Here is a 25,243-nt window from a genome sequence, read left to right as displayed (position 1 = left end):
ACCCAGTCTCAAAAGAATAAAACAAAAAAACTAGGCCTATCTCCTCCACCAACAACAAACCTACCCCAAACAACAATAAAAACAAAACCAGAGCAAACTGGGTCTCGAGCAGCCAACTCCAGATATAAAACCTTGTATACCCTGGCAGTAACTCCCATTGGGTAGACGTCCCCTCCTGCCCTGCCGCTTCCCCAAGCCTGGATTCTGGCCCCAGACCTGGTAGTACTTGATGGCCTTGGTGAGGGGCTCCACGTTGACAGTCTCGTCCAGCTGATCCTTGTGCAGCAGCTCAATGAGGAAATCTAAGGAGCGTTCGTGGGCACTCATCTCAGGGTAGAGGCTGCCCACCTTCTTATACACGTCCACGTTGCACTGGGAGAGGGCACTAAAGACCAGAGAAGGGCTCTGTGAGGCCAAGGTCTCCAGACAACGTCTCCGTGCGGCCAATCCTGGACCCGCGGCCAGGGTGCAGGGGAGGAGGAGGTGTCTCTTACTGCTCATAGCGGTGCAGCGTGGCCTGCAGCAGACTCAGCGAGTACACCAGGCCCGCAGCAAAGCTCAGCTGCTCCCCAGCAGCTCCTCGGAGCCCAGGCCGCTCAGAACAGTTCTCGCTGAGGTCAAACTTCTCCTGGGCCTGCTTCCGGATGAGCTCTGCCTGTAGGAAGAAGACCAGGGTCCTGGAACCGGGAGAAGAGGACAAAGAACACAGACCCAGGAACCCAGGACCCAGCTAAACAACTATGTGCAGGGTGTGGACACACACGGAAGAGAAGCAGAAACAGCTCCCAGACTGGCGGGAGGTTCCCAGAGGAGCGGGGTCACGGTGCCAGCAGCTTAGGAATGGCCAAGAGACTGGAGGGCAGTAGAACCAGGTGGCATAAAGCTGCTGCACTCAAAATCTGCCATTTAGCCCCTAGCTAACCCCTGGCTACCTCTGGCCTAAATGTTGTTCCTTCAGTAACCTTCACCTTCGCCTAAAACGGACCTGCAACTGCCTCACAAGAAGGCTACTTCTCTTTCCCGGACAGTTGCTCCTATCTGGAGGGGACTGCTTCCAGACCCCTCCTGTATACGCTAACAAACGATGTTTGAGTACCTCATGTTAAATCACAGGAGCTGCATGTCAACTATGTGCACACTCCTGTATACATTAAACCACCTCTAGGATACTGATAACACCTAACACAAGCTAAGTGGTGCCACGGCTACACTGGATTCTTCAGGAAACCATGACAAAACAACTGTACACACACAAGGTTTTTCTCCGAGCATTTCTGAACTGCAGTTGGTGGACGGAATGCAGAGCCCAATGTGGCAGCGGGCTCTGGATTCACTGAGACCTTGCTGCCTGAGCGTACCTCCACGACCTTGTAAGCTCTGGGGCAGACGGTGCCTGCTGCCTTCCGTTCCCGTCCTCCATGCTGGCTCACACCAAGTTTAGCAGGTTCTGCTGCTGCACGTGAGACTGACTGGCCTTACCTTGCATATGAGGCGGGGCATGAGCAGCAGCACCAGGACACAGTCGTGGTCTCCGCCTGGCCGAAGGAAGCTGTCAGGCATGAAGGCCGTGAGCAGGGACATGTGCCGGTTGGCCTGGGCCACCTCCATCTGTCTCAACTCCATCTCAATGGCCTGCAGGGTGGACAGGGAGGAGGCTCAGCCCGAACACAAAGCTGCAGAACCACCATGACTTGCTTCACCAGGGCCTTTGTCTCTAAGATAAGCCCAGGCCAGAATTCTTCCACAGCTACCACACAAAGCACCCTGAGTCCAGAACCCACACCATGTCAGCCCATTGCTGCCCCCAGGCTGGGCTCTCTAACACCCGACTTCAGGGGGCCCACTCTTCTGACCTTGGCATGAGCCTTGGTCTCGGCGAACTTGATTTTGAAATCGAACGTCTCGGGCGGTGGCTGCTGCTGTCTCTCCACAGACGCTTCCTGCTGGTTTGTCAGCTCCCGGTTGACATCCTGAGTGAGGGCAGACAGTGGAGCACAGTGGGTCCTGGGACCGAGCACGATCATCGTGAGCAGGGAGGAGGGAGCAGGGGCGAGGCAGGCACCTGCAGGTGTGCGGTCAACTGGCGGTACTTCTTGATGGTCTGCTGATAGTCCGCAACTGTCTCCTGGGCTGCTTCCACACGCTTCTGGGCCTCCCGAACTCGGGCTCCTGCCATGTCCAGCTGCTCACGGAGCTCCAGCTCTGTCTCACGTGCATTCTCCTGCAGCTCATCATTCATCTCGTTCATTGCTTCCTGGATGCCACAAAGTTGGGAGAGGGCACAGGCAGAGTCAGGATGGCAGGGCCAGAATGTTTCCCTTACCACAACCCCTGCTCAAAGGTCAAGGGTCTGATGTCAATCTCTCTCAGAAGGTCCCTTCCAAATACTCTCCACCAGGGTCAGAAGTCAGGGATTTGCTCTTCTCTTACCAAATCCCCCACGGTCTCCCGCAGTTCCCGAACTTTCTCTTCTAGATTCAGGTTCCGGTCAGTCAGCATCTCCACCATCTCCTCAGCACCCAGCGCAGCGTCGACCTGTGTTAAGGTGACGGTCAGGGAGAAGTGCTGCTGTAAGGGCCTGGAGGGACAGGGCAGCAGAGCATGGTCTAGGGGCCTGGGCAGGGCTGTGTCAGACCTGCTCCTTAAGCTCATCAATGGTGCTCTCCGCCTGGCTCAGCTCCTCCTGAAGACGCTCCCGCTGCTGCCTCACAACCTCCAGCTCCTGGTTCTTCTTCTCCATGAGCTTCTGGAGCTTCACATGCTCCTGCTTCTCTGAGGAAGAGAGATCTCGCATCCTGTGGAGAAGTGGAAGGAGCAAGGGAGGGAGCCAGAGAGAAGAGGGATGGCAGAAAGCACGTGTCAATCACAAGTGACGAGTATTCGGACACTCGAGGCAGGAGAGGGCCAGAGGGAGGCCTACCTCACCAGGGCGTCCTTTAGGCGGGCATTCTGCTCCTCTAGCTGCTTGAGCTGGTAGCTGGATGCCGCCCCGTCTGAGCCTGTAAGGGTGGCAGTGTGTTCATGCTGGTCCTACTCCACCAGCTGGCCCCCACTGGTCCTGGTCCCTTACCTTTCTCTTCAATCTCAGCCTTGAGGATCTCCAAGTCTGTGGTGAGCTCATCCACACGTTCCTTCAGTGCCTCCACCTCCTGCTGCAGAGACTCAGCCCGCTCTTCAGCCATCTCCTTGTCCAGAGTGGCCATCTCAATGGCATCAGCTGTGTCTGCCATCTCCTCCATGTAGCGCTCCTTTGCCTCCAGCGCCTCCTTGGCTTCCTGGAGGTTGGAGGTAGGCGGAGCCGGAGCGGAGTGAGTCCCTTGCTGCCCTTTCTCCCGAGGCACCCTACATTGCAGCCTGGCCCCTCACCTCCCCGGCACCAGCTTCATCCCAAGGCCCACCTTCCGCGCCTCTTTGAGGCGCCGCTGCAGGTCTGCCTGCTGCTCCTGCATTTTGCTCTTCCATTCCTGCACCTGCTCCAGCTGGATCTTGTGCTTCTCCAGCTCTTTCAGCTTCGCCTTGTCTTCTGACCGCTTCAGACGCAGAGTCTCCAGTTTCTCCTCCAGGTCCCGCACCTGGGCCCTCAGCCCTTCCTCCTCCTGCCAAGAGGAGCTCCATGCTTTGTGCACAGTCCCTGGCCCACCCTAACAAAACTGAGCTGTAGCCAAGACAAGAATGTACGGAAACATCTCCTGGACTGAGCATCAAGAGCCAGCGGCACAGGGACATCTAAGAGGAAGACGTGGCACGCCATTACGGAGTAGGTGTAAAGGCAGGCAGGAAAGGACAGCTCAGCCGAGAGGGAGAGCCACACATTCGTCTATACTAGTGCTTTCTGATTCCAGGCCTAGGTCGTCCCCAACCCTGGGGACGCTTCCAGCACCTGGCCAGGGGTCACAGGTCCCTGGGCGCCTTGACTCTACCCTTACCTTCGAGGGAGAAGGAAGTGGGGGTGCTGCTCCAGGAGAGGTGAGGGCTGGTGTGGGAATGATGGGTGCTGCCAGCGGAGTCTGAGCTGGGGTGCTGGGCTCACTGCTGCTTAGTTCACCGGCTGATGCTGATCCAGAGGGGCCCAGGGAGCTACTGGCCCCCGACACCCCCGTACTGGCTGGGCGAGTAGGCTGTGAGAGGAAAGGGCAGGCCACAGAGGGCAGAGAACATGGGATGCAGAAGAAGAGGCCGAGCAGGGATGGAGTAGAGGAGACAGAAGACAGCGGAGAAGAAAACACAACGAGACCACAGATGTGGAGGGACAGACAGACAGACAGAGTCCAAAGGCACAGGACAAAGGACAGTAGGGAAAAGGAGGAAGGACGGGGGACAGAAGATTGTAAGTTCCTCCCTTGGCAGTGTGACCACACTCTCCTCGCTCTGCCATTAACCTTCAGAGCAGGATCTTACTCCCCAGAACTCCCCTCTGGACCCCACACGTGATCATTCTAGCAACTTCTTAATCCTCCCATTCCCATCCTTGTGCTGGGCCCATGTCCAACTCCCCCAGCAGAGAAAAAGTGCCTCAATGTCATTCCCAGAAGCCAAGAACAGATTAGAGATTGTTCTCAATTGTCACATTCTCAGAGGGCTGGAACAAAAATGTGGTGTCAAGCCTGCTCCCCTGGTAAGCGCTACTCAGTCTGGGAGTCGAGCTGAGTATCACTCCTTTGGTCTACGTCAAGGGATCCTAGAGGCTACTGGGCTGAGTTGGGAACTGTAGATAGACCACCCTGGAAACAAGGCAAGTAGAGTGTACTTCCTCCCCAGGACAAAGCTCTAGTTAAGTAACAGTATCCAGGCCCCTATACCCTGGAGTGGGGAGCTGGTTAGCTTCCAGGAAGTCACAAACCCAGGAGTAGACAGTGCCGCTCTGGCAACGCTGAACCCCAAAGTTCCCCTGGTGAGCAGACATGTAGAAACCACAGAGTACCCACCAACACTCCCAGCCCGAGGCCTTCAGATACTCACCCCCTCACTCAGATACTGTGCATGCCAAGATCCTCACCTCTTCTAATCTCACCTTTAAAGATGCTCAAACCTGTCTTGATTAGCTGCAGGCCCTCTTACTGCTCTTCCCTACTCAACCTACTGGCTAAGATGGCCTCTTAAGGATTAGAAGTTGCCAGGGCTGGAAGGTGGCTCAGCAGTTAAGAGTTCTGGCTGCTCTCCAGAGGACCCGGGTTTGATTCCCAGCCCTCACATGACAACTCCCAGCAGATCTGACACCCTCTCTGAGGGCACACATATGGTACACATACATACGGACATACATGCAGGCAACATTCATACACATAAAATAAAAATAAACCTTTAAAAAAGATGAGAAATCATTTCCCCAGGAGGGTCCAGTTACCAGCCTCGAGCTGCTCTTCTCCCTCAAAGAGAACCCTTCGTACACTGTAACCAACGTTTACTTGCTAGCATGCATGGCCACATACATGCACATGCCTGAAACGTGTGTGCACTCAGCAGTGGCTTACGGAGACCTGCTTGTTCTCACCTTGGGCCGTCGGGTTGTGGTCTGGACAGGCAACAGGAGCCAGAAGAGAAGGAGTCAGGAAAGAGAGGGCCACGGCAGGAGGACAGAGGTAGCAATGAGAGGAGCAGCAGCAACAGACAGGGCCAGCCCCACCATCCCACTGCCTCCCTCAGGAGTCACCATACCTACTCCAGGAACTCCCAGCTCCCGCTGCCCTGTCCTGCACTCATTTAACCAACCCCTGCAGGCCTCACCCCTTCAGATACCCTGCAGATCCCAGAAGTCCTGCCCCTAGGCTGAGCCACAGCAGAGCAAAGGCAGCAGCTGGCAGGAAGGTCTCCAGAGACTGTCCTTCTGTGAGGGATCTCCCACTCCAGCCTAGAGGCCCCGCCCAGACACCACTCCCAAGGACCGTCCCAAATCATCAAGTGCTAGACTCTAGAGAGGACACCCTAGGACCTGGCCCATGATACACTCAGAAACAGGAACTCAGATCCTGAAGGCAGAACAAGGCTATCTCGTGTGTGTGTGTGTGTGTGTGTGTGTGTGTGTGTGTGTGTCCGTCCCCGCCCCTCAGGTCCAGGCCCTGCAGCAGGCCCCATCCCTAAGGCAGAGGGCTCAGGTGTCAGGACTCCAAATACTGCATCAGTAAAAGCCCACAGCTCAGCAAAGTAACCCTCCCAGCTGGAGGAGAGCAAGGGGGTGGGCAGAGCACTCAGGATCCATCTTCCAAAAGCAACCCAGGAGGCCTCTGGGGTATTTTGGAGTGGCAAAGGGGCAATTAGCCCCAACTCCCAGAGGCTTGCTGGCTGTGCCTCAGGGCTCTCGCAGAGACAAGATTCAGCTTGAGCTCTGTTTTCAGCAGACACTAAGTCCAAGAAGACCAATGTCCACCCTCTAGTCAGGACTAGTTCACCACAGTTGTGGGTCCCCGTCCTACCCTGATTAACTCCCTAGCACAAACTCTGGGGAGGCGGATGCTGGGAGAACAAGCAAAGGTTGGTAAGTAGGCCTGCTTCAAGCACTGATAGACCTAGCCTGCTGCTGCCTCAGGCTGGACCCCAGGAAACCCTCCCAAGTGTGCCTGCAGTAAAGACTACCTGAAGCCCAAGCCTGAGACCACTGGGTATAAGGCCTGGAAGACTCAATCTGAGCCCAAAGCAAGTAGATCAAGAAACAGATGTCCAGGGGTGGGGCACAGTAGTGACACACACCTCTCCCTGCCCCCCTCTCCTTCATCCTTGCCCTCCTCCCCCAGCCAGGTAGACTGATGAAATCAATCAGCCCCCACCCCCACCCCAGCAGCCTGCTTCCATCGCCCTGGCAACCCGGCAGCAGGACCAGAGCAAGCAAGTACCTTTCGGGCTGTCGGTGCCTGTCTCATCATTGCGGAAAACCACAGAAAGCAAGGAAGAGGAAAGAGAGGGATGGACCGAGGAGGGCAGACAAACCAGGGAGGAAAGACAGACGAAGGGAGGGAGGGAGGGAAAGGCGGCGGAGACAGGAGATTAGTGCATCAGATCCCAACAATGCAGCCTCAGCTTCCGGGCCGCAAAAGGCTGCTGTGGTGACACGGAGGCCCTGGCAGGTGCGCAGCAAGACAGCAGACGATTGCGAGCTCCCGCGGGCTCCAGCAGGCTCCGGAGCCTTGCTTGGCCCAGGTCGCCAGCTTAAGCTGATGGCAGCCTCAGTGGCCGCAGCAGCAGCAGCTCCACCTGACGTCATGCACCCACCCTCCTCAGCTCCATGGGGGTGGAGCTACCAGTCCTAGGTCACCTAGCAACCACCCAGAACCCGTGGCTCCTCCTCCTCCTCCTCCGGATGGAACTAAATCCTGCGCAAAGCTGAGCTTCCTCCCCATCAAACACAAGGTTCTAGCTCCGCCCTCTTCTTCACTTCCACCTCCAAGACTGCTTCAAAAAGCTGGGCCAGGGGCCATTGCAGAAATGGTACCTCATGGAGCCAGGGAATTTGTGGACAGGAACAGAGGGCCTGTCGGCTCCATTAACTTCTCATAATTAATTCCGGCCCCTGACAACCTCATCACGTCCACTTCTCTTACACAAACGTCTCTTATCAGGAACACGTAGTCAGAGCACCCCTCCAGCACCCAGCTCCAGCTCTGAAGAGTACACAGTGATTAGGGAGTCCTGGGACATGCCACTGGCAGCAGCAACAGCTCTAATAACAGTGTTGGGCACTTCCCTCACCTCTCCAAGCTATCCAGAGATGAAAGCCTGTGTCTAAAGCTTTCTAGAAAGGGAGGGTATTTTTAGAGGCACCCATGTTCTGTCCTGCCTCCCTCTCAAAACACTCGTTTTGGGAGCTAATGGTTCAGAGGTTAAAGAGCCTTGGCTGCTCTTACAGAGAACTCAGTTTGAATTCCAAGCACTCACTTGGTGGCTCACAACAATCTGTAACTCCAGTCCCAGGGGCATCCATCACCCTCTTCTGGCCTCCACAGGCCCTGCTCAGACATGGTGTACTAACATACACAGAAGCAAAACACCCATACACATAAACACACATTCACCGGTTTTTGATCTGGATCTAGCTCCCTGTTCTGTGTGGGATGCCAGGGGCAACTCTGGCTAAATGATCTGCTTTAACTGTCACTTTTCACCAGGACACAGGCATTGCTCACACCCCACCAGGGTCATGTCAGCCTGCAGCCACAACTCTTCCAGTCTCACACACTACAGCAGCTTCACGCTCTTCTCTCTTCAGGGACCTGACGTGAAACTGGAGCACCAATCACAGGACAGAAATCAAGGGATGTAGCAAGTCCCCATGCATCTGGAATGTGCCCAGCATTCTTTACAGCATTATCTGCCTTAGAATCCTACTCCTACCAGGAGCCAGGACCCAGGATCAAAAACAAGTACCATGGTGAGACTCCCAAGTTTTTTCGAGGCCCACCAGGAGTTGAAAAGGTGCTCTCTTCCCCCTTCCCACAGTCCCAATCCAGAAGCTTCCCGTGCAACATCAGCGAGGCCTGAGGCAGCCTGGCGCCAAGGAGCTCACAGTACTGCACACATGGCTCAGACAGGCACATGCAGGGCAGAAAGAACTCGGGCAGAGGCCCAAGGCAAGGGCTGGTGTGAGGAAGAGGTCATGGCAGCAAACGAAATGTTTAAAAGTCCATGGAGAGGAGCTAGGTATGGTGGTGTCCACATGGAATCCCAGCACTAAAGAGGCTGAGGCAGGACTGCCACAAGTTCTAGGCTAGCCTGGTCTACATAGTGAGTTCCAGACTAGTATGAGCTACGAAATGAGACCCTCTCAAAAGACCTAAAGAAAAGTCTGTGGAAGGGGGGGTGTGTGGCACGGTCAAGACCCTGGGGTGGGGTGGGGGCCCAGACACATACTAGGTGAGGGGTCAGTGAAAGGCACTGGCAGAGCAAGGCGGGTACTGTGGCAGCACTGATTCAAAGGCAGACAGACAGACTGCTCTTCAGTGGTCTGACCCCTCCTCCTTGTACACCAGTCTACATCTGGTGCTCTCCACAGCTCCTCCAATATGCCCGGCCATCCCCTCAAGCCTGGCTAAGTAAGAACTCACTAGACCCAGACACTGTGCTTCGCCATCGGGCACCTGGAGTCTCTAACTGGGGGGTCTAGAGCAGGCAGAACTGTCTAGTGAGTGCGGCCTTGGCCTGCTCCCCGAACCTGATGTCCTTGTTCTCCTCAAAGGCACTTGGGAGGACAAGCTGCCATTCCCTCTAGCCATCCCAGCCCCATGGTCACACACGTGCATGCAGCTGGGGGTGGGGGAGCATGCAGGAGAGCAGGACAGGCTCCCAGCCCACCCTCCCACCCAGACACCAACAGTAAACACACCACCTTCTTAGGCTTCAGTCCCCGCTGCGTGAGGAGTAGGAAAGGGCAGAGTTAGAGAGCAGCCTGCTGCCCAGACATCCTGTGCACGCTGTTAATACCAACTGAGGTGAACACAGGCAAGGGCTGAGGAAGTCGGGCAAGCTTCAGGCCCTGGGCAGAGAAGGGGTCCCTCAAGGGCCAGCTTCTAGGATGTTTACCCCAGCTCACAGAAGCCAGAGGGCTACCCCCAACCCTCTGCAGAGGAAAGGCAGAGGGAGCTGGAAAGGGCCCTCTGTATGCATCTTATAACACTTGTGAGCAGAAGAGTTCCTTCTCCCGCTACACTCCACCTTACCCTGCCCTAAACCCCTCAGGTCTTGGCATCTTTGGAGACCAGAAGGTAGGAAGCTGGCTACACTCCTGGGTTAGGCCTGTCCTTCCAATCCCTCAGCTCAATCCTATTTGACCCTAACACTTTTTCCTGCCACCTTTATTCTAGTCCCGATGTGGCAACTCATACCCAGAAAATGTCCTTCTTGGGGAGGTTAGGCAGCTAGTTCAGTTCCAACCCATCTACCGCTCTGAGGGTCTTCCCCCTCCCATCCCCAAACCACTCACCAGTTTGCTGGTCTTTGCAGCTGCATCCGCTCCCTCTGTAGAAAGCAAACAGCAACAAAGTACATTTACACAGAGGGCGAGGGAAAGACCCCCTCAGTGGGATGGGAGCACAGAGCTGACGCCCTGCTGGTAGCAGATGGGCGGAACACTTGGGTGTGAAGCTGCAGCTTCGGTGTGTAGCTAGTACCTCTCTTGAGGACCTTTGAAGCAGAAGAGTCAGGAGTCTCTGGGGAAGTAGTATCTGCTCCATCTTCAAATACTTGGATCTGAAGCCAAAGAACAGACTCTGCAGTCAGATCAAGAAAGCCTGTACTATGGGTCCCTTCTGAGCTCCCAAGCAAGCCCAAGTGTGGGGTGACTTCCCTTTCGCCCATCCATAGCCCTGTGTCCCACCCAGGAAAATGGAGTCCCTACACACTAGTGGCACAAGCAACAGATGTACACGCGTGCGCGGGCACGTAAACACACAAACATGCGCGCACGGTGAGTTACCTGGGATTGGCGTACGAAGATGCCATGGCCTTCATCACATGTGAAATACTTCCTTCCCTGGACAGTGCCATCGTTCTTGCCTTTTGCTTCATCCAGGATCACGCCCACCCATTTGCCAGTGGCAAAGAGTGTGGCTCCAACATAGGCCACAGTGCCTCGGTGGCCTTTTCCAATCACTTCTACACGGGAGCCTACCCGCAGGGGCCGGGCACCTGCTTCCGCACTCATCCTGCTGGCACTCGGAGTCTGAAAAAAGACATTACAGACATACATAGTCAGAGGCTGGAGACATGATCCTGGACTGAGAAAACACCACAAGTCATCTCCTTAAACTCCATGCTTCACAGTGGGCTGCAAGAATACACTATAGAGATTCAGGCTGGGAGAGACAGGACAAGGCAGTTTCTATAGATGGTGGACAGAGCCACGTGGCTGGAGAGAAGAGAAAAAGGCAGAGATTCTGTAGATGGTAAGGCAGATCTTTTTGTTTGTTTGTTTGTTTGTTTTGTTTTTCAAGGCAGGGTTTCTCTGTGTAGTTTTGGTGCCTGTCCCGGATCTCGCTCTGGAGACCAGGCTGGCCTCGAAATCACAGAGATCCACCTGGCTCTGCCTCCCGAGTGCTGGGATTAAAGATGTGCGCCACACCACCTGGCAAGGCAGATCTTTTGTAGCGTTGTCTCAGAGCCAGGAGTAAGGAGCAAGGAAAGAAAGATGGAGGACGAAGGAACGGGGGACAAAGATGAGGTCAAAAGCATAGGAGCTTGGTTATCACTAGGGCTATGAGGGGCAGAAAAAGAAGGGACAGAGAGGACCTGAGTGTCGGGATGGACTTAGTTATCACTAGGGCTATGAGGGACAGAAAAAGAAGGGACAGAGAGGACCTGAGTGTCGGGATGAACTGAAGCTGTAGACAGAACTCTGTCTTAGAGAAATAAAGTTCATGGACATAAGAGCATGGTGTACACAGATTCCTTTCCCTCAGATAACCCCACACCGGATGTAGCGTCTTCCCCAGGACCTCGGGAGGGATTTTCTCAGGGCAGGCCCTTGGGAAAATTCTAATAATTCTTAGGGTGAAGTAAGTCCACAAATTGCCCTTTGAAAAACATCAGTGACATGTCCAAAATTTCCCTAAAGTCAGGTATAGTGGCTTACACCTAGGATCTCAACACCCAGGAGGCTGAGGCAGGAGGACAGCCATAAGATTGAGGCCAACCCGGGCTATATATAATAAATTAAAGGCCAGCCTAGGCTACATAATGAGAACTTGTTTCAAGAAAAACAGCTTGTTTTGCTGGCTCACACATGTAATCCCAGCACTTGAGAAGCTCAGAAAGGATTACCATGAGCTGGGGCTAGCCTGAACTACATGGTTGAGTTCCAGTTCAACCTAGTCTAAAGTGAGACGAACCTCAAGGGAAAAAAATGTCACAACAATGAACAGTAACAACAATCTTTAAAAATAAAAATGAATTTAAAAGATATTCCAAAATCCTCTAGAATCTCCTAGAATTCTTAACAATTTAAATTGTATAACAAATCAGGATTCCTTGGTAGATCTTTGAACAGCACCATATGGCTGCTGCTTGGGTGTACTGCTCCCAGGCAGAGGAAGCAAGAACAAGCAAACAGCTCAATTCAGACCAGGTTCCCCACAACCCTGAGCTGAGAAAGTTGTGGCTCAGTGGTGGCCCTCTCCACTGTCCTGTCTTCCTTGGGATTCAAATGCCCTTCTCTGGGTTCTCCACCCCACTCCACCAATTTTCTTCTACTTTTGTGTGTGTGTGTGTGTGTGTGTGTGTGTGTGTGTGTGTGCATGCACACTTTAAAATGTTTGTTATTGTTCTTTTGAGACAGAATGTTAGTATTACCCTAGGCTGGTCTGGAACTTGCAATCCTCCTGCCCCAGCCTCCTGAATGCTGGGATCACAGCCATAGACCAACACGTCCAACTAGACTTCTTTTTTCAGGCACAGAACTGAACCTTCTTCCAGGCCCTCAAGTCATCATCACTCCTTCCGGATACAACTCCTGTCACTCCATCCACATGTCCACAATGACATTCCTGACTCCACCTATCCACCATCCACTCCCTCTTCCTGGTCCTTGTCCTGCTCTATCTCCCTCAGGCTCTGGAGATCCTTCCCCAGTTCATGCTGTCACAAGAAGAAAACACAGGCCAAATAAACAAAGTTTCTCAAATTAGCCCCTCACTGTCTGCAGACCCTGCTCCGTCGTCATTCCGAGGACAGGTAAGGGAACACACAAAAACCCGTCCTTGGGAACTTCTCTGCTTCTCACATATCCGTGATGAGTGAACACATGAAATTAGGTCCCAAATCAGACCAGGATTTGGAAGAAAATCACACCTAAGCCATTTTTAGCAATAGCTGTTCCATGAGCCAGAGAGCTTACAGCAAACAAATAAGGTAAGGAAATGTGACCCCATGGGTCTAAAGAATCCAGGGGTTCTTCTTGATACCCCCACATACTCAGCACAGCTGGCTTCAGAAAGGAGCCCTGCCAGAGCCAGGGAAGTCAAAACACCTCTCAGCCTGTCACTCGCTAAGTCCCTTCCTCAAAAAGCCCAGCCAGTAAGGTGGGGACACAGCTCCTAGGGGTGTGGGGACCTCAGATCATACCTGGGACAATGTGGACGCTATGGGCTTAACAATAAAGGAAATGGCCAGTGACATCAAGGCTGGACACAAACTCGGACAAGACCCTCCCACACCTCCCAACACACCTCTCAGAACCAGGAGGCTGTCTCAGCAGAAGAGAGCAGGGACAGAGAGCAGAGCATATACACGGAAAGGGCCTCACTGCAAGGCCTTCTGACCCACAGCCCAGTCAGAGACACACTGGACCCCTCACAAATCCCTAGCCTCCAGACCAGCTGGAATCAGAGGTCAAGCCTAGAGGGCCCCAGTTAGGGTCCAACTCAGGGGAGGGGGCCCTGTCCAGCCTCCTAGTATCAGAGCTCCAAAGGCTCCTCGGAAGTCCAGTGTGTGAGTGCCTCAGCTGAGGGCCAGCCTGTCTCCCCAGCCCCCACACAAGTGATGTCCACAGGCACCCAGGCCTGCTCCAGCAGCCCTCCCAGGGCCACCCCACATTGACTGAGGCCACTTACCCGATTGTACGCGTGCCTCTTGCTCTGGGCCATGTTGTTCACCCGGACTCTACCCCCTCCCCCAGCTAGCCAAAGACAGAGAGAAAAGGCAAAAACCTAGGCAGGAGGGGTCAGGGTGATGGGCCTGCATGGACCGGCTCAGCAGCCGTCAGGCACAGACCTCCCTCCATCCGTGGGCCTCCCTCGGTAGGGGAAGGGGCAATGATGGGGCTGAGGACTAAGTCCCTTCCACTGCCCAAGGAAGGGTTCCTGCGCCCAGAGACACTGAACCCCGCTGCTCGCCAGCTGATGAGTCTCACTCTGCGCTAGTGCTGCTCTAGACTGTCAGGAAACATGCTGGCCTCTGGGTCCTAGTGCTCCCCGGCTTCACCTGGGCCAGATAAGACCCGCTAGTACCCAAGGATGGGTCCACCCACAGGATGGGTCCATCCTCAGCACTGGAGTACACTGCTCCAGCAGTCCTGACACTTCTTCCTCACCTGTACCCCCCACCATCACTGTCCTCACCCCCAGAATGTGAAGCCTCAGCAGGTCCCCAAGCATCAAATGCTACTTCAAAATGATCAGCTGCCTACAGCCTTCACATGAACAACTCCCCCACCACCACCACACACACACTTTCCACTGCTTTTCTGTGTTACCCTCCCCAAAAATATCTGGACTCAGGTCCAAATCCACATGATTAGGGTCTGGAATTCAGTCTCCCACTGGGCCAGGTAAACAGCAAAGGAGGGCAGAAATGGAGGCGTGCTCACACAGAGAACACTGGTAAAGAACAGCTCCACACTCCACAATGGCAAAGGTCCCCATATTCGCTCTCTCCGACTTCTTGTGTCAGGCCAGGTTTTGATCCCCAAGATATCACATTCAAATGGATTATTAACGGCAGTTTTCAAAAGCCAAGAGCCTCACTGTCCCCTTGGGCCCGAGCCACTCTACCTCTGTCCCTGTCTCTTGTCTCCTTGGCCTTGTCTCCTAACACCAGACCCAACAAGCTGATTTATTTTATTGATTGATTGATTGATTGATTGGTGTGCTGTTTTGGAGACAGAGTTTCTTTGTGTAGCCTTGGCTGTCCTCAAACTCACAGAGATCAACCTGCCTGTCTCCTGAGGGATTTGAAGGCATGTGCTATCACTGCCAGGCTAATTTATTTTTTTACAGTTGTATATGTCACAAAATACCTTAACAATGTTATATTACCTTCATAATTTAAAAACAAGTGCTGTTAATTTAATGAAACTACTCATTCTAGTGAGGTCTCCACATATTACCTCATTTATTTACTCATCTGCCAATGACTAGGAATCAGCAGACCACGATCCTTACCCTGTAAGCAAAGTTCGTGTTGGGTCTGACCACTAAGTCCCCTGGCTGTAATGTGGATCTAGATCCTGACATACTTGTCTTCCTTCACCAACAAAACTGCAATTTCTGCCACTCTGCCCACTACCCCAACAGCAGAACAAGGCCACAAGCAGTTCTCAAGAAGGTGATGAGTACATGTGAAAACACCATACTGAAACCCATCACATGCTGCCTTACAGTTCTAATTAATACACATTCTCTGTATCTTCACTTCGGCCCAGAAGCAGCAGACATCCCTCCCTGCTTCCCCGAGTCTCCAGACTGCCCTCCTCTTCTTATTCCCCGCCGCACAGGAGGGCAGGACCATTCTGGCCCAGGCAATCATACTAAACCCATTCAGAGTATTTGCAGTCTACAGAACACATTTCAAAAACATCACTTGAGGGCTCAGCAGACAGCTCAGTGGGTAGGACAGAAATTGGGGCTAGAGAGATGTCTCAGCAATTAAGACCCCTGGCTGCTCTTGCAGAGAACCTAGGTTCATCCCAGCGCCCACAAAGAGGCCATAGAGGCTCCCAACTGTCTTTAGTTCCACTCCTAGAGGACCTAATGCCCTTTTCTGAAATCTAAGGGCATGGAACACACATGGTGCAGACACATGCAGAAAAAACACTCATACACATAAAATAAAACTTTTAAAAAATAATAAATATTTAGGACAGGGGTTGGTGAGACGGCTCAGTGGTTAAAGGAATTTTCTCTTATGGATAAGGACCTGAGTTTGGTTCCCAGCACCTATGCTGTGCTACTCCCAACCACCTATAACTCCAGCTCAAGATGAGATAGATGTCTCTGGCCTCTGCAGGAACCTGCACTTACGTACACACACACACACAATTTAAAATGAAATAAATCCTTTTTAAAATAAAAATAAGCATTAGAGAGCATGTCCAGTTCTTGCAGAGGACCTGGGTTTGGTTCCCAGCACCTACATCGGGTAGCTCTGGGGAGTTTGACTCCTCTGACGTCCCCAAGCATACATGTGCACATGCCCACACACAGGCACACACCCATACACATAATGAATAAAATTAATCTCTAAATTTGCCAATGAATGTCTATACATATTTTATTTATATATGTCTGTGTATATAAATAAAATAATAAATCTTTTTACTTCTTGAGAGCTGCTTATTCCACCAAATGGGAGTACAAGACACAGCTTCCCTAGTATCGCAAGACTCAAATAAGAGAAAACATGGTAAGGAGTACCACAGAATTCCAAAGACATACTACTCAGCAGGATACTAGGTATATATAAATCTTCAAATGTATAGACAATAAATATTATACAAAATTAGGCAGGAGAAAGGTGGACTGGGGGAAAAAAATTATCTGACTGTGCCTTGAATTGTGGAGCTTTTATGTTTGGTTTGGGGCTACACAGAAGCCCTGTAAGTTATGAACACAGAATGGGCAGAGACATAAAGTACCCACTTGGGGTCTTCTGTCAAACTATAAAGCCTTCTGCGGGGAAGTCCACAACTTCTCTTTATGATGCAACTGCCCTCCGTGCAGACAGGCAAGTACTTATTGAATAAATAAACACACTGAGATGCACTAGGAAGCAAGAAGGACAGGCAGGGACAGGTGACCGAATCCAGTGGCAGCAGGAAGTCGGTCTCATTCCGGAGCTGCGGAGTGGCATAGAGAGACTGCTTGAGGAAGACCAAACATGCAGGATGGAGCAGTAGACACGGGCAAGCTGCAGGGTGGGATTACAAAAAAGAGCATGCTGCAGTGGTGAGCATGGGGTGAGAAGGGAAAGGCAGACAGACAGACAGGCAGGCAGACAGATGGGAAGCTAGGAAAGACAGCAGACTGGCATGAGCACCACACAGCCCCGGACACAGCTCTGTTCTCATGTTTCCTCACCTGCATGACTCTGGGCAAGATGTTTAACTTACTGAGCCACAGTAACCCAATCCACACCCACAAAAGCATTCTCTATTTCGTATGGATGTTACAAAGAGTAAGGAAAACAAGCCAGGAACTGGGGAGCAAGACATACTAGCACTTGGAGTACACAGAGAGACTATCTCATAACATCAACTCCCCCCTCAGAGGTGTTAGGATTTAAGCAAAGGATCTGTTACAATGCCTGACACAAACTGTGCTCAGTCAGATGTAGGTACCTTTGTGGTTACTGTATCCACCCAATGATGACCTGCTCACAACAGGAACTCTAAGGTTGCAATAAATGAAGAGGTGAATGGATGCAAAAATTAGCAAGTGAGGGGCCAGAGGTGGCCCAGTGGCTAAGAGTGTTTGCTGCTGTTACAGAGGACCCGAGTTGGTTCCCAGCACCCTCCCTGTAAGCATCACAACCACCTGTAACTCCAGCTCCAGATCTGACTCTCCATCTGTCCTCCACAGGTATCCCTACACACATGTAAATAGTGTAAATAGTAAATATTTATAAAATAACACACAAAATAAAATTAGCAAATGAATCAATAAACTGGGAGGCTTTTAGGTGTGAATGACAGAACGAGGACTCAGGGCCGGGGGGTGGTTCAGTGGGTGAAGAGCTTGCAGAATAAGCTTGAGAACACGCACCTGCAGTCCCACCCTACGGAGATCTGGGAGGAAGGAATCCTCAAGAGACTCTGTCTCGACAAGGTGTGAGGCCAGGCCCGACAGCAGAGGTCTTCCTCTGATCTCCACAAGCACGCTGTGGCAGGTGTGCACCTACATCGGTACACACGACCACACACACACACACACACTGTGTGCACATCAGTTTGTTTTTGTCGTCGTTGTTGTTTTTTGAGACAGGGTTTCTTTGTGTAACAGCCCTGGCTGTCCTGGAACTCACTCTGTAGACCAGGCTGGCCTCTAACTCACAGACATCCACCTGCCTCTGTCTCCTGAGTGCTGGGATTAAAGGCGTGCGCCACCACCGCCCAGCCACAAAAGCATTTTTTAAAAACAGAAAAAAGAAAGGGGATCAAAACAGAATGGGGAAGGCTGGGCGGTGGTGGTGCACATCTTTAATCCCAGCACTCGGGAGGCAGAGGCAGGTGGATCTCTGTGAGTTCAAGGCCAGCCTGGTCTATAGAGTGAGTTTCAGGATAGGCTCCAAAAGCTACACAGAGAAACCTTGTGTCTGAAAAACAAAAACAAAACAAACAAACAAACAAACAAAAACCAGAATGTGGAAAGGGAAACTGGGCATGTTCTTAGGGCCTTTTTTGGAGCAAATCCAACTGTGCACGCTAAAATGTGTTTCATTGCCTGCTTTCAATGTGAACCCATGAGATGGGTGCTTCCCAGTAGTTAAGGACTAAGGAGAATGGAAAGAGGAGACAGGAGGCAGGACTATAAAAGACAACATGAGGGATCTGTCATGAAACCATGCCCATGTCCTACCTGAGACGCCGTGCCATAGCTTTACACAGGGCTGGGGAATGAACGAAGTGTATGTGTACTCTCTATCAGTTTGTGCATGCCTGTGTGCATGCGTGTGTGTTTTGCTGCAAACGTAACTGCCAGCCTGTGTGTTAAGCAAGCACCATACATCTTTAGCTCTTTTTCTTTCAAACCTTTCATTTCTTTGTGTGCATGTTTACAGGAATACAGAGGCCAGAGGGCAGTATCAGGTTTCTTTCTGTTACTCTCAACCTTGATTTTGAGACAGGATCTCTCACTGAACCTGAAGTTGCTGATTCAGCTAGACTGGCTGGCCAGCCAGCCCTGAGATCGTCCTGTCTCCACCTTCCCAGAGCTGTGATTACAGGTGCACACTCATGTGTCTGGCTTTTTCACTTGGGTACTGGGATCAAACAGGTTGGCATTCTTGCGTGACAGCAGTTTACCAACAGAACCATCTTCCAGGCTCCATACTTTTCATTGACAGACTCTCAAAAAATTGCCCAGGCAGGCCTTGGGCTCATAATCTTCCTACCTCTATCTCTCAGGTAGCTAGAGTTACAAACCTGAGCCAGTAGGCCAGTTCTTTTGATGTTATTCCTTATACCCTTATGCAAATGTACTAGTTACTCCAAAATAAAATATTTCAGGCAGAGCTGAGGATGCAGGTTCACTAGAACACTTGCCTAGCATGTGACAAAGGTCCCATGCCCAATACTGTGAACAAAAGCTTACGATATTACCAACAAAACAAAAAGGGGTTGGGGAAATGGCTCAGTAGTTACAGTGCTTGGTATGTAAGCATGAGTAACTGAGCTCAGATCCCCGGAATTCACTAAAAGCTGGGCATGGTCGTGCACATCTACAAAGCAGTGTTGGTGTTGGGCAGATATGGAGCTTGCTGAACAGCTAGCCTAGCTGAAGATAGAGGGCACTCTGATTAGGGGGACGTTCTGATGTCGACCTCTGGCTTACACACACACACACACACACACATACACACACACACACACACGCACACACACACACACATACACACACACACACACACACACACACACCCATGATTAGTCAAACTGGCCTGTATTACCCTATCTGTGAGTGATACTGAGTCTCTGATATCAAGCCTAGCTATATAGGTGCTTTTGCCACAGCATTACTGGGCCCCTGACACTGTCCCATGGGACTCTTCATATTTCCTTAGTAGAGAGCAACAGTACCTGGATTTCTAATCCATCTTCCTCCCCAACAGTATTAAATACTGTAAGATATCTAGGAAGGTGGGAGGGGTCCTCAGTATCTGACAACTCAGTAAGTCTTGGAGAATTTTTAGAAAATACCAAGGAAACAAGCAGACCTGCGGGGGTGGAGGACGGACGGACGGACGGACGGACAGTGAGGATGAAGCCTCTTCACCCTTTTTTTTGCTCTATCATTTCTACCCTCTTTTTTTTTTTTTTTTTTAAACTGGTACCTCAGGATCGCTTGGCACTCTAATTCTCTTTCAGTCTCACGCTGCCAAACTTTGATCCTGGCCTAAGCCCACATTTTGCTCTCGCTGATCCTACCCTAGGAGGGGCTGGTTTAAACCTGGGCAGTCTGACAATGGAGCCAAACTCTCTGAGAGCACTAGTGAAGAAGTGAGTGAGTACACACACACACACACACACACACACACACACACACACACACGTCTCCAGAGTCCAGCAGAGGGAAGGCCTGCTCGCCACAGAGGAGGTCGAACCGAACCCGGTAGGACTGACTGCACGGAGCTTTGGGTCCTGGGTCCCACTCCAATACCTGCCTTACCAATCTGACAGAGATGGGAGTGGACCCTCGATGGACTTCCTTCACCATCCCAGCTCATTATCCCCAGAAATGTCTGCATCCTACTCCCAATCTGAATGGAGCTCTCCCCACCCCCAAAGTTTCCCTCACTCCAACAACTACCCAGGGATTTCCAGGTCCACCTCCAAGAACCAGGAAAGGAAAGTTAGTTACACAGTCCTCCTCACTATCTTGAGAAAGGAACTTGTGCAGGAGTGCACGAGGCCCTCAGCCCCACACTCAACAGCAGCAAATCTCACACCCACAGCGAGTCCCACTTGTCTCGATTCCACCTGATTTAGTTCTTTCCCCTGAATCAACCAGTAAAGATCCTGGCACTAGGACCCAGCAGGCAGGGAGCACCGAGACTGCGCTCTACTGAGGTAGATGCACCATTTCCCAACTTCAGCAAAAGCCCAGGCAGCCAACAAAGGCAGGGCTGAGGTGGCGGAGCCTCTGCCGCCTGGGCAGCTCACCAGCCACTCCTCAGAAGCAGATCAGACCGTCCTTTCTTCTTTAAAACCCACGTCACCACCTGATCATAATGGAGATCAGTCTCCTCAAACCACCATGCAAAGGCGTATCCATAGCAACCTCAAAAGGAAGGACACAGAGATGCTCCAGTGGCTGCAGCAAAAAAAGGTGAGTTTGTTTCTCCTCTATCCATGCTACCTACCTTTCTCCCTCCACTCATCAGGGGTAGGCCCTGCCTGCAGATCTTACCCACCACACCGACTGGGAAAACTCAAAGGTGAGCTAAGAACCAAACTGTAACATAAGGATATAGGTCTGCACAGTCCCAAAGCTGAGTGACAGAATGCATTCTCCTTTTCTGGAGGATGGAAACAAGGTCTCTCTTCTTAGTCACTGTTTCCGGTGACAGTCTCATCCTTCAGTATCTGACAAGCAGCCAACGGGTACCTGTCTTGCTAGTCAAGATGCTGGGCAATCACTCAAGAATCTGCAAATTCCCCTATGGCAGCAATGGACCCCACCTCCCTGCCCACTAAATTGCTCCCTTCTCTAATGCCTTGGGAGGACTCCCATTTCTGTAGAGATACTCACCAAACATGAACACTAAGCCTAATAAAAGCCTGCATGCCCTCAAGATCCCTTTCTGTAAAACAGCAATATACTCTGACTGGACTGTTGTGAAAACCACAGAAGGGCTTGGGCAGTTCAAAGCTAGCATAGACCACATACTTCCAAGCACCCGCGTGCACTCGTGCACGCACACACACATACGTGTACACACACACACACACACACACACACATACATACATATCTGAAGAGTACTTAAAACTGAGTCTGGGGTAAAGCACTCAATAAATGTCAGCCACTATCCTTACAGTGAAGACGGAAAGGCACAGGCCTCCAGCTCAAGAAGGCTCTGCCACACTCCTGGGCTTACCTCAAGGCTCTTTCTCTTCACTCTGTTCAGCTGCTTTGGGCTTCTCTTACCATATCCAAGCATCTATTCCTGATGGAGCTCACACTGACCACCCTAGCCGTCAGCAAACAGCCTTGCTGAGAAGAAAACTGAGCCTATTAGGTAGGAACTCCTCTGCATCCACCATTTCGTCTTCCCGAATCACTCCTCCTTCATTACTCTCCACCTTTTACCTCCTCTTCTGAGGACTTCATTTCACTGCGCCCTCTACTGGTTCTTAGACATCATCACAAAACCTGCCCCGGCCTCTTCAGTTCTAGGACAAGCTACTTCTATCCTTGCTGTATCCTCTGCCGGCTGCCACTGTATCCATTCTTTACTCTGCCAACCTGTTGCCCCCCCCCCCCCCGCCCTCAGTTCCATCAAGCCCTGCGCTCCACACTGCTCCACTGAAGCTGTCCACATTTTCAAAGTCAAAGAGCCCTGGTGACCAGAACATCTCAGCTCCCCAACCTCTGGGGCACTTGTCAAGCTCACCCTGTGTGGCTACCCTGAAGCAAATGAAGATGGATGGGGACCCCCCTCCCCAGAAATGGTCTCCTTCCTGACTTCCTGAGCAGTCTTCCTCACAAGCACACCAATCCGTCTCCTCTGTTAGCTCTCTGTGTGGCTGGAATAGCCCATCCCCCCCACTTCACCAACCACTCTCCTGAAACTCAGAGCCCACATCTCCACCTGGCTGCTAGGCCTCACAGACCACTCAAGTTCAACATGCCCCAAACGCACCTGCATCTCCCTCCTCAGAGACCCCTCTTCCATATGTCCTCTTTGATACTGGCACCACAGTCTACTCAAGTTAGATGAGTCACCTTCCACAACCCCCTCTTATTTGAAGCAATCAGTCATTACTTAGGTTAATTCTGTTGCTGCAGCCTCTCAGATTCATGTGCTCCTCCCCACCCTCCTTGGTCTAATTCCAGCTCAGCCATAAAACACTTGTTACTACAAGAATCTCCCCTTTACATCCATCTTAAGAGTCTCCCAATAGCCTGAGCCCATATTCTAACCCTCCCAAAGTACCAATCCTTGTCTAAAATCTCCCAGTGGGGGCCAGTGAGATGGCTCAGTAGGTAAATCTGCCACCAAATCTGACAACCTGAGTTTGATTCCCAGGACCCATATGATAGAAAGAACCAGCTCCTGCAAGTTTTCCCTCTGACCTACGGTCGTATGCACACGTGTGTGGACACACACACACACACATATAATAAAAATGTTTTTACTAACTGTGAACAGCAATAACCTCCCCTTTGATCCCAAAGTTCTCACATTCTGGCTGCTTGGATCTACTTCCCCTCATGCCCTGCAAACATAAGAGGATCACCAGGCCGGGCGGTGGTGGCGCACGCCTTTAATCCCAGCACTCGGGAGGCAGAGCCAGGCGGATCTCTGTGAGTTCGAGGCCAGCCTGGTCTCCAAAGCGAGTTCCAGGAAAGGCACAAAGCTACACAGAGAAACCCTGTCTCGAAAAACCAAAAAAAAAAAAAAAAAAAAAAAAAAAAAAAAAAGAGGATCACCAGGATTGCACTCTTCATCCATCACTACTTGGCTCAACAGTCACCTCTTTCCTGAAATTCTCCAACTTCTCTCTGTACAGTCTGTTATTTCTCCGCCCTAATATAGACACCTTGGACAAAGTTTAGTTACAGTGCTACACTTTCCTGAAAATCTTGCCTACCAACCTTCCTAGGACCGAGAGCTTTACCCTCAGTGTCTAAACACTGAGCACAGTGCTTTGCCCAGAGCAGCACATGATATTCCAAAGTTACTGTCCTAGCCTCGCTCTAGGTATATGACCAGCCCGGTTTCGGAGAAGAATGGCCCACCCCTGCAGCCCATGTGAGTGGTTAAGAGGGCTCGCTGGGCAACCACGAGGCCCGAGTGCAGCCTCTAGAACCCACCAACAAGCGCCAGCACCGTAGGGGTGAAGAAAAGAACTGCTGGGGTTCGCTGGCTACTTCAAAAGGAGTAAGGCATCCCAGCACTTGGAAGGCTGAGGAAAGCATATCTCTAGGAGTTCGAGGCCAGCTGGTCTATATATCAAGATTCAGGTTAGCCAAAGCCACATGTGAAACTGTCTCAAACAAACAAAACAGAAAAGTCAGAGTATTAGAGGATGCCACTGTCTTTGACCTCCAGGCACACGCACAGGGACACACACCCTGACCCACATGTGCATATATCATACCACACTCACACATATACACACACACCACAGGGTGGGGAAGTGTGTATGTGTGTGTGTGTATATATATATACAGACAGACAGACAAACAGACACAGCGGTGCATGAAGCTCTTTCAGATAGGAGCCTAAGCCCAGGTCTAGAAGTTGATGCTAACACACAATCTCAAGCTCACACTCTTCCACAGTAAAGGAACCACAGACCAGACAGTCTCTAAGTAAAATGCAGACCTTCTGAGAAGGAATGTTCTAAGGGCTCTGAGGGCACCGAGGCCCCACTCTGCTGCTGTGAGGCCCCTACGAGATAAGAAGGGGCAGGGAAAGGTCAGGATACACATAAACTTGACCTATCAGCCAACCTCAACTAGTACTCCTGAACGTCAGAAAGAAAACATCAATAAGCCAAAGCCAGAATCTCCAAGATGGCAAGGACCCTAAGATGCATTTGCATCAGGCAGTCTCTTACCTCGTCCTGGTCCATGGACACACACTCTGAGTAGCAAACATCACAGAATTGATAGTCAGACCACCAGTTTCCAGAACAAATCAGCCATGGATGACAGGAGACACTGAGAATCCAGTTTCTGTCCCCTCCCTAACTAACTAGCCTCTAAAGCAGGCCATATCAACTACAGTCCTAACTTCCACCTCCAGGTGGCCACTGGCACCAGTGGAGATGGCCCAGAGGGGCAGCAGCCTCCTGACTCTTCCCTTCCAGTGTCTTCTCGGTGCACTCACATCCAGCCAGGCTTAACTGAGCACCTGCACCCTCCCTTTCTCCCCCATCACCAGTCGGCACTCTGCTCTGCCAGGGGGCAGCTTTGGAGATTAAAGCAAACCATTTCTCCTTTCTGGTGCTTCATCGGCTGCTCTGCCAACCTTACAGGAAATTACATCAAATCAGATCATGCCCATAAGGTTCTGTAATCTAAGTTAAATGAAAGCAAGGCATCACTGTTGTATCATCGGTCCAAGTCCTCTATTACTACGCAGAAATCTCTGCCTCTCTCCTCCCCGACTTCCAGCACTTCTTACAGCACAGTGAGATGACTGCGTTCTCCAACACTGCTCATCTGCCATCCTTCCACACCGTCTCCCTTCTTGCTCTCTAATAATCCTGGTTTGGGTGTGCAGTCTCACCCGTGCGCCGCTTCAGCTGCTTCCAGAGCTTTCTGTACTCCTGCACACCACACCCATCCTTCAAAGTCCAGCTAAAGTCCCTTATGTGCAAAACAAAGACCAATTAAAGAATGGGTTTTCTTCAATGTGGTGAAAGAATTAAGGGCCAATTCAATTTGAAGAAAAAAGCCAGAATATCTGTCATCAGATGCTGTCAGAGTCAATAGTTTCCCTCAGCTTCCGTCAGTTTTTTGAAGGGGGGCCTCACTCTGTAGCTGAGGCTAGCTTGGAATTCACTGTTTGTCCAGACTGTCCCCAAACTCAAAGCAATCTTCCTGATTGTCCTCCCAGGGTCTGGGATTACACACATGTATCATATGCACAGCTTAAAA

At 51.5% G+C, this 25,243-nt stretch overlaps 1 protein-coding gene across 9 annotated transcripts in view; it reads right to left on the bottom strand.

Moving 5' to 3' along the window:
- Dctn1 (dynactin subunit 1) overlaps positions 1 to 25,243 on the bottom strand; it is a 42,620-nt gene that overhangs the window by 6,108 nt on the left and 11,269 nt on the right. For 2 of the 9 annotated variants that reach the window (XM_059258044.1, XM_059258043.1), the window contains 16 exons: positions 10,400 to 10,645; positions 10,095 to 10,173; positions 9,908 to 9,942; positions 6,828 to 6,845; positions 5,492 to 5,512; positions 3,927 to 4,118; positions 3,399 to 3,596; positions 3,071 to 3,275; positions 2,921 to 2,999; positions 2,636 to 2,795; positions 2,431 to 2,535; positions 2,063 to 2,254; positions 1,854 to 1,970; positions 1,480 to 1,632; positions 495 to 655; positions 217 to 385 (listed from right to left, as the gene is read on the bottom strand). In XM_059258044.1, the coding sequence (XP_059114027.1) occupies positions 217 to 385; positions 495 to 655; positions 1,480 to 1,632; positions 1,854 to 1,970; positions 2,063 to 2,254; positions 2,431 to 2,535; positions 2,636 to 2,795; positions 2,921 to 2,999; positions 3,071 to 3,275; positions 3,399 to 3,596; positions 3,927 to 4,118; positions 5,492 to 5,512; positions 6,828 to 6,845; positions 9,908 to 9,942; positions 10,095 to 10,173; positions 10,400 to 10,627 (2,112 nt within the window). In that variant the 5' untranslated portion in view covers positions 10,628 to 10,645. Of the gene's footprint in view, positions 1 to 216; positions 386 to 494; positions 656 to 1,479; positions 1,633 to 1,853; positions 1,971 to 2,062; positions 2,255 to 2,430; positions 2,536 to 2,635; positions 2,796 to 2,920; positions 3,000 to 3,070; positions 3,276 to 3,398; positions 3,597 to 3,926; positions 4,119 to 5,491; positions 5,513 to 6,827; positions 6,846 to 9,907; positions 9,943 to 10,094; positions 10,174 to 10,399; positions 10,646 to 13,529; positions 13,787 to 25,243 lie in introns of those variants that run through there. The other 7 variants (XM_059258037.1, XM_059258038.1, XM_059258040.1 and 4 more) reach the window with 7 other exon arrangements.

This window comes from Peromyscus eremicus, chromosome 3, assembly GCF_949786415.1.
Source record: "Peromyscus eremicus chromosome 3, PerEre_H2_v1, whole genome shotgun sequence".
Lineage (NCBI taxonomy): Eukaryota > Metazoa > Chordata > Mammalia > Rodentia > Cricetidae > Peromyscus > Peromyscus eremicus.
Note: the sequence above shows the minus strand (reverse complement) of the source record. Positions and strands in the feature narration are given on the sequence as shown.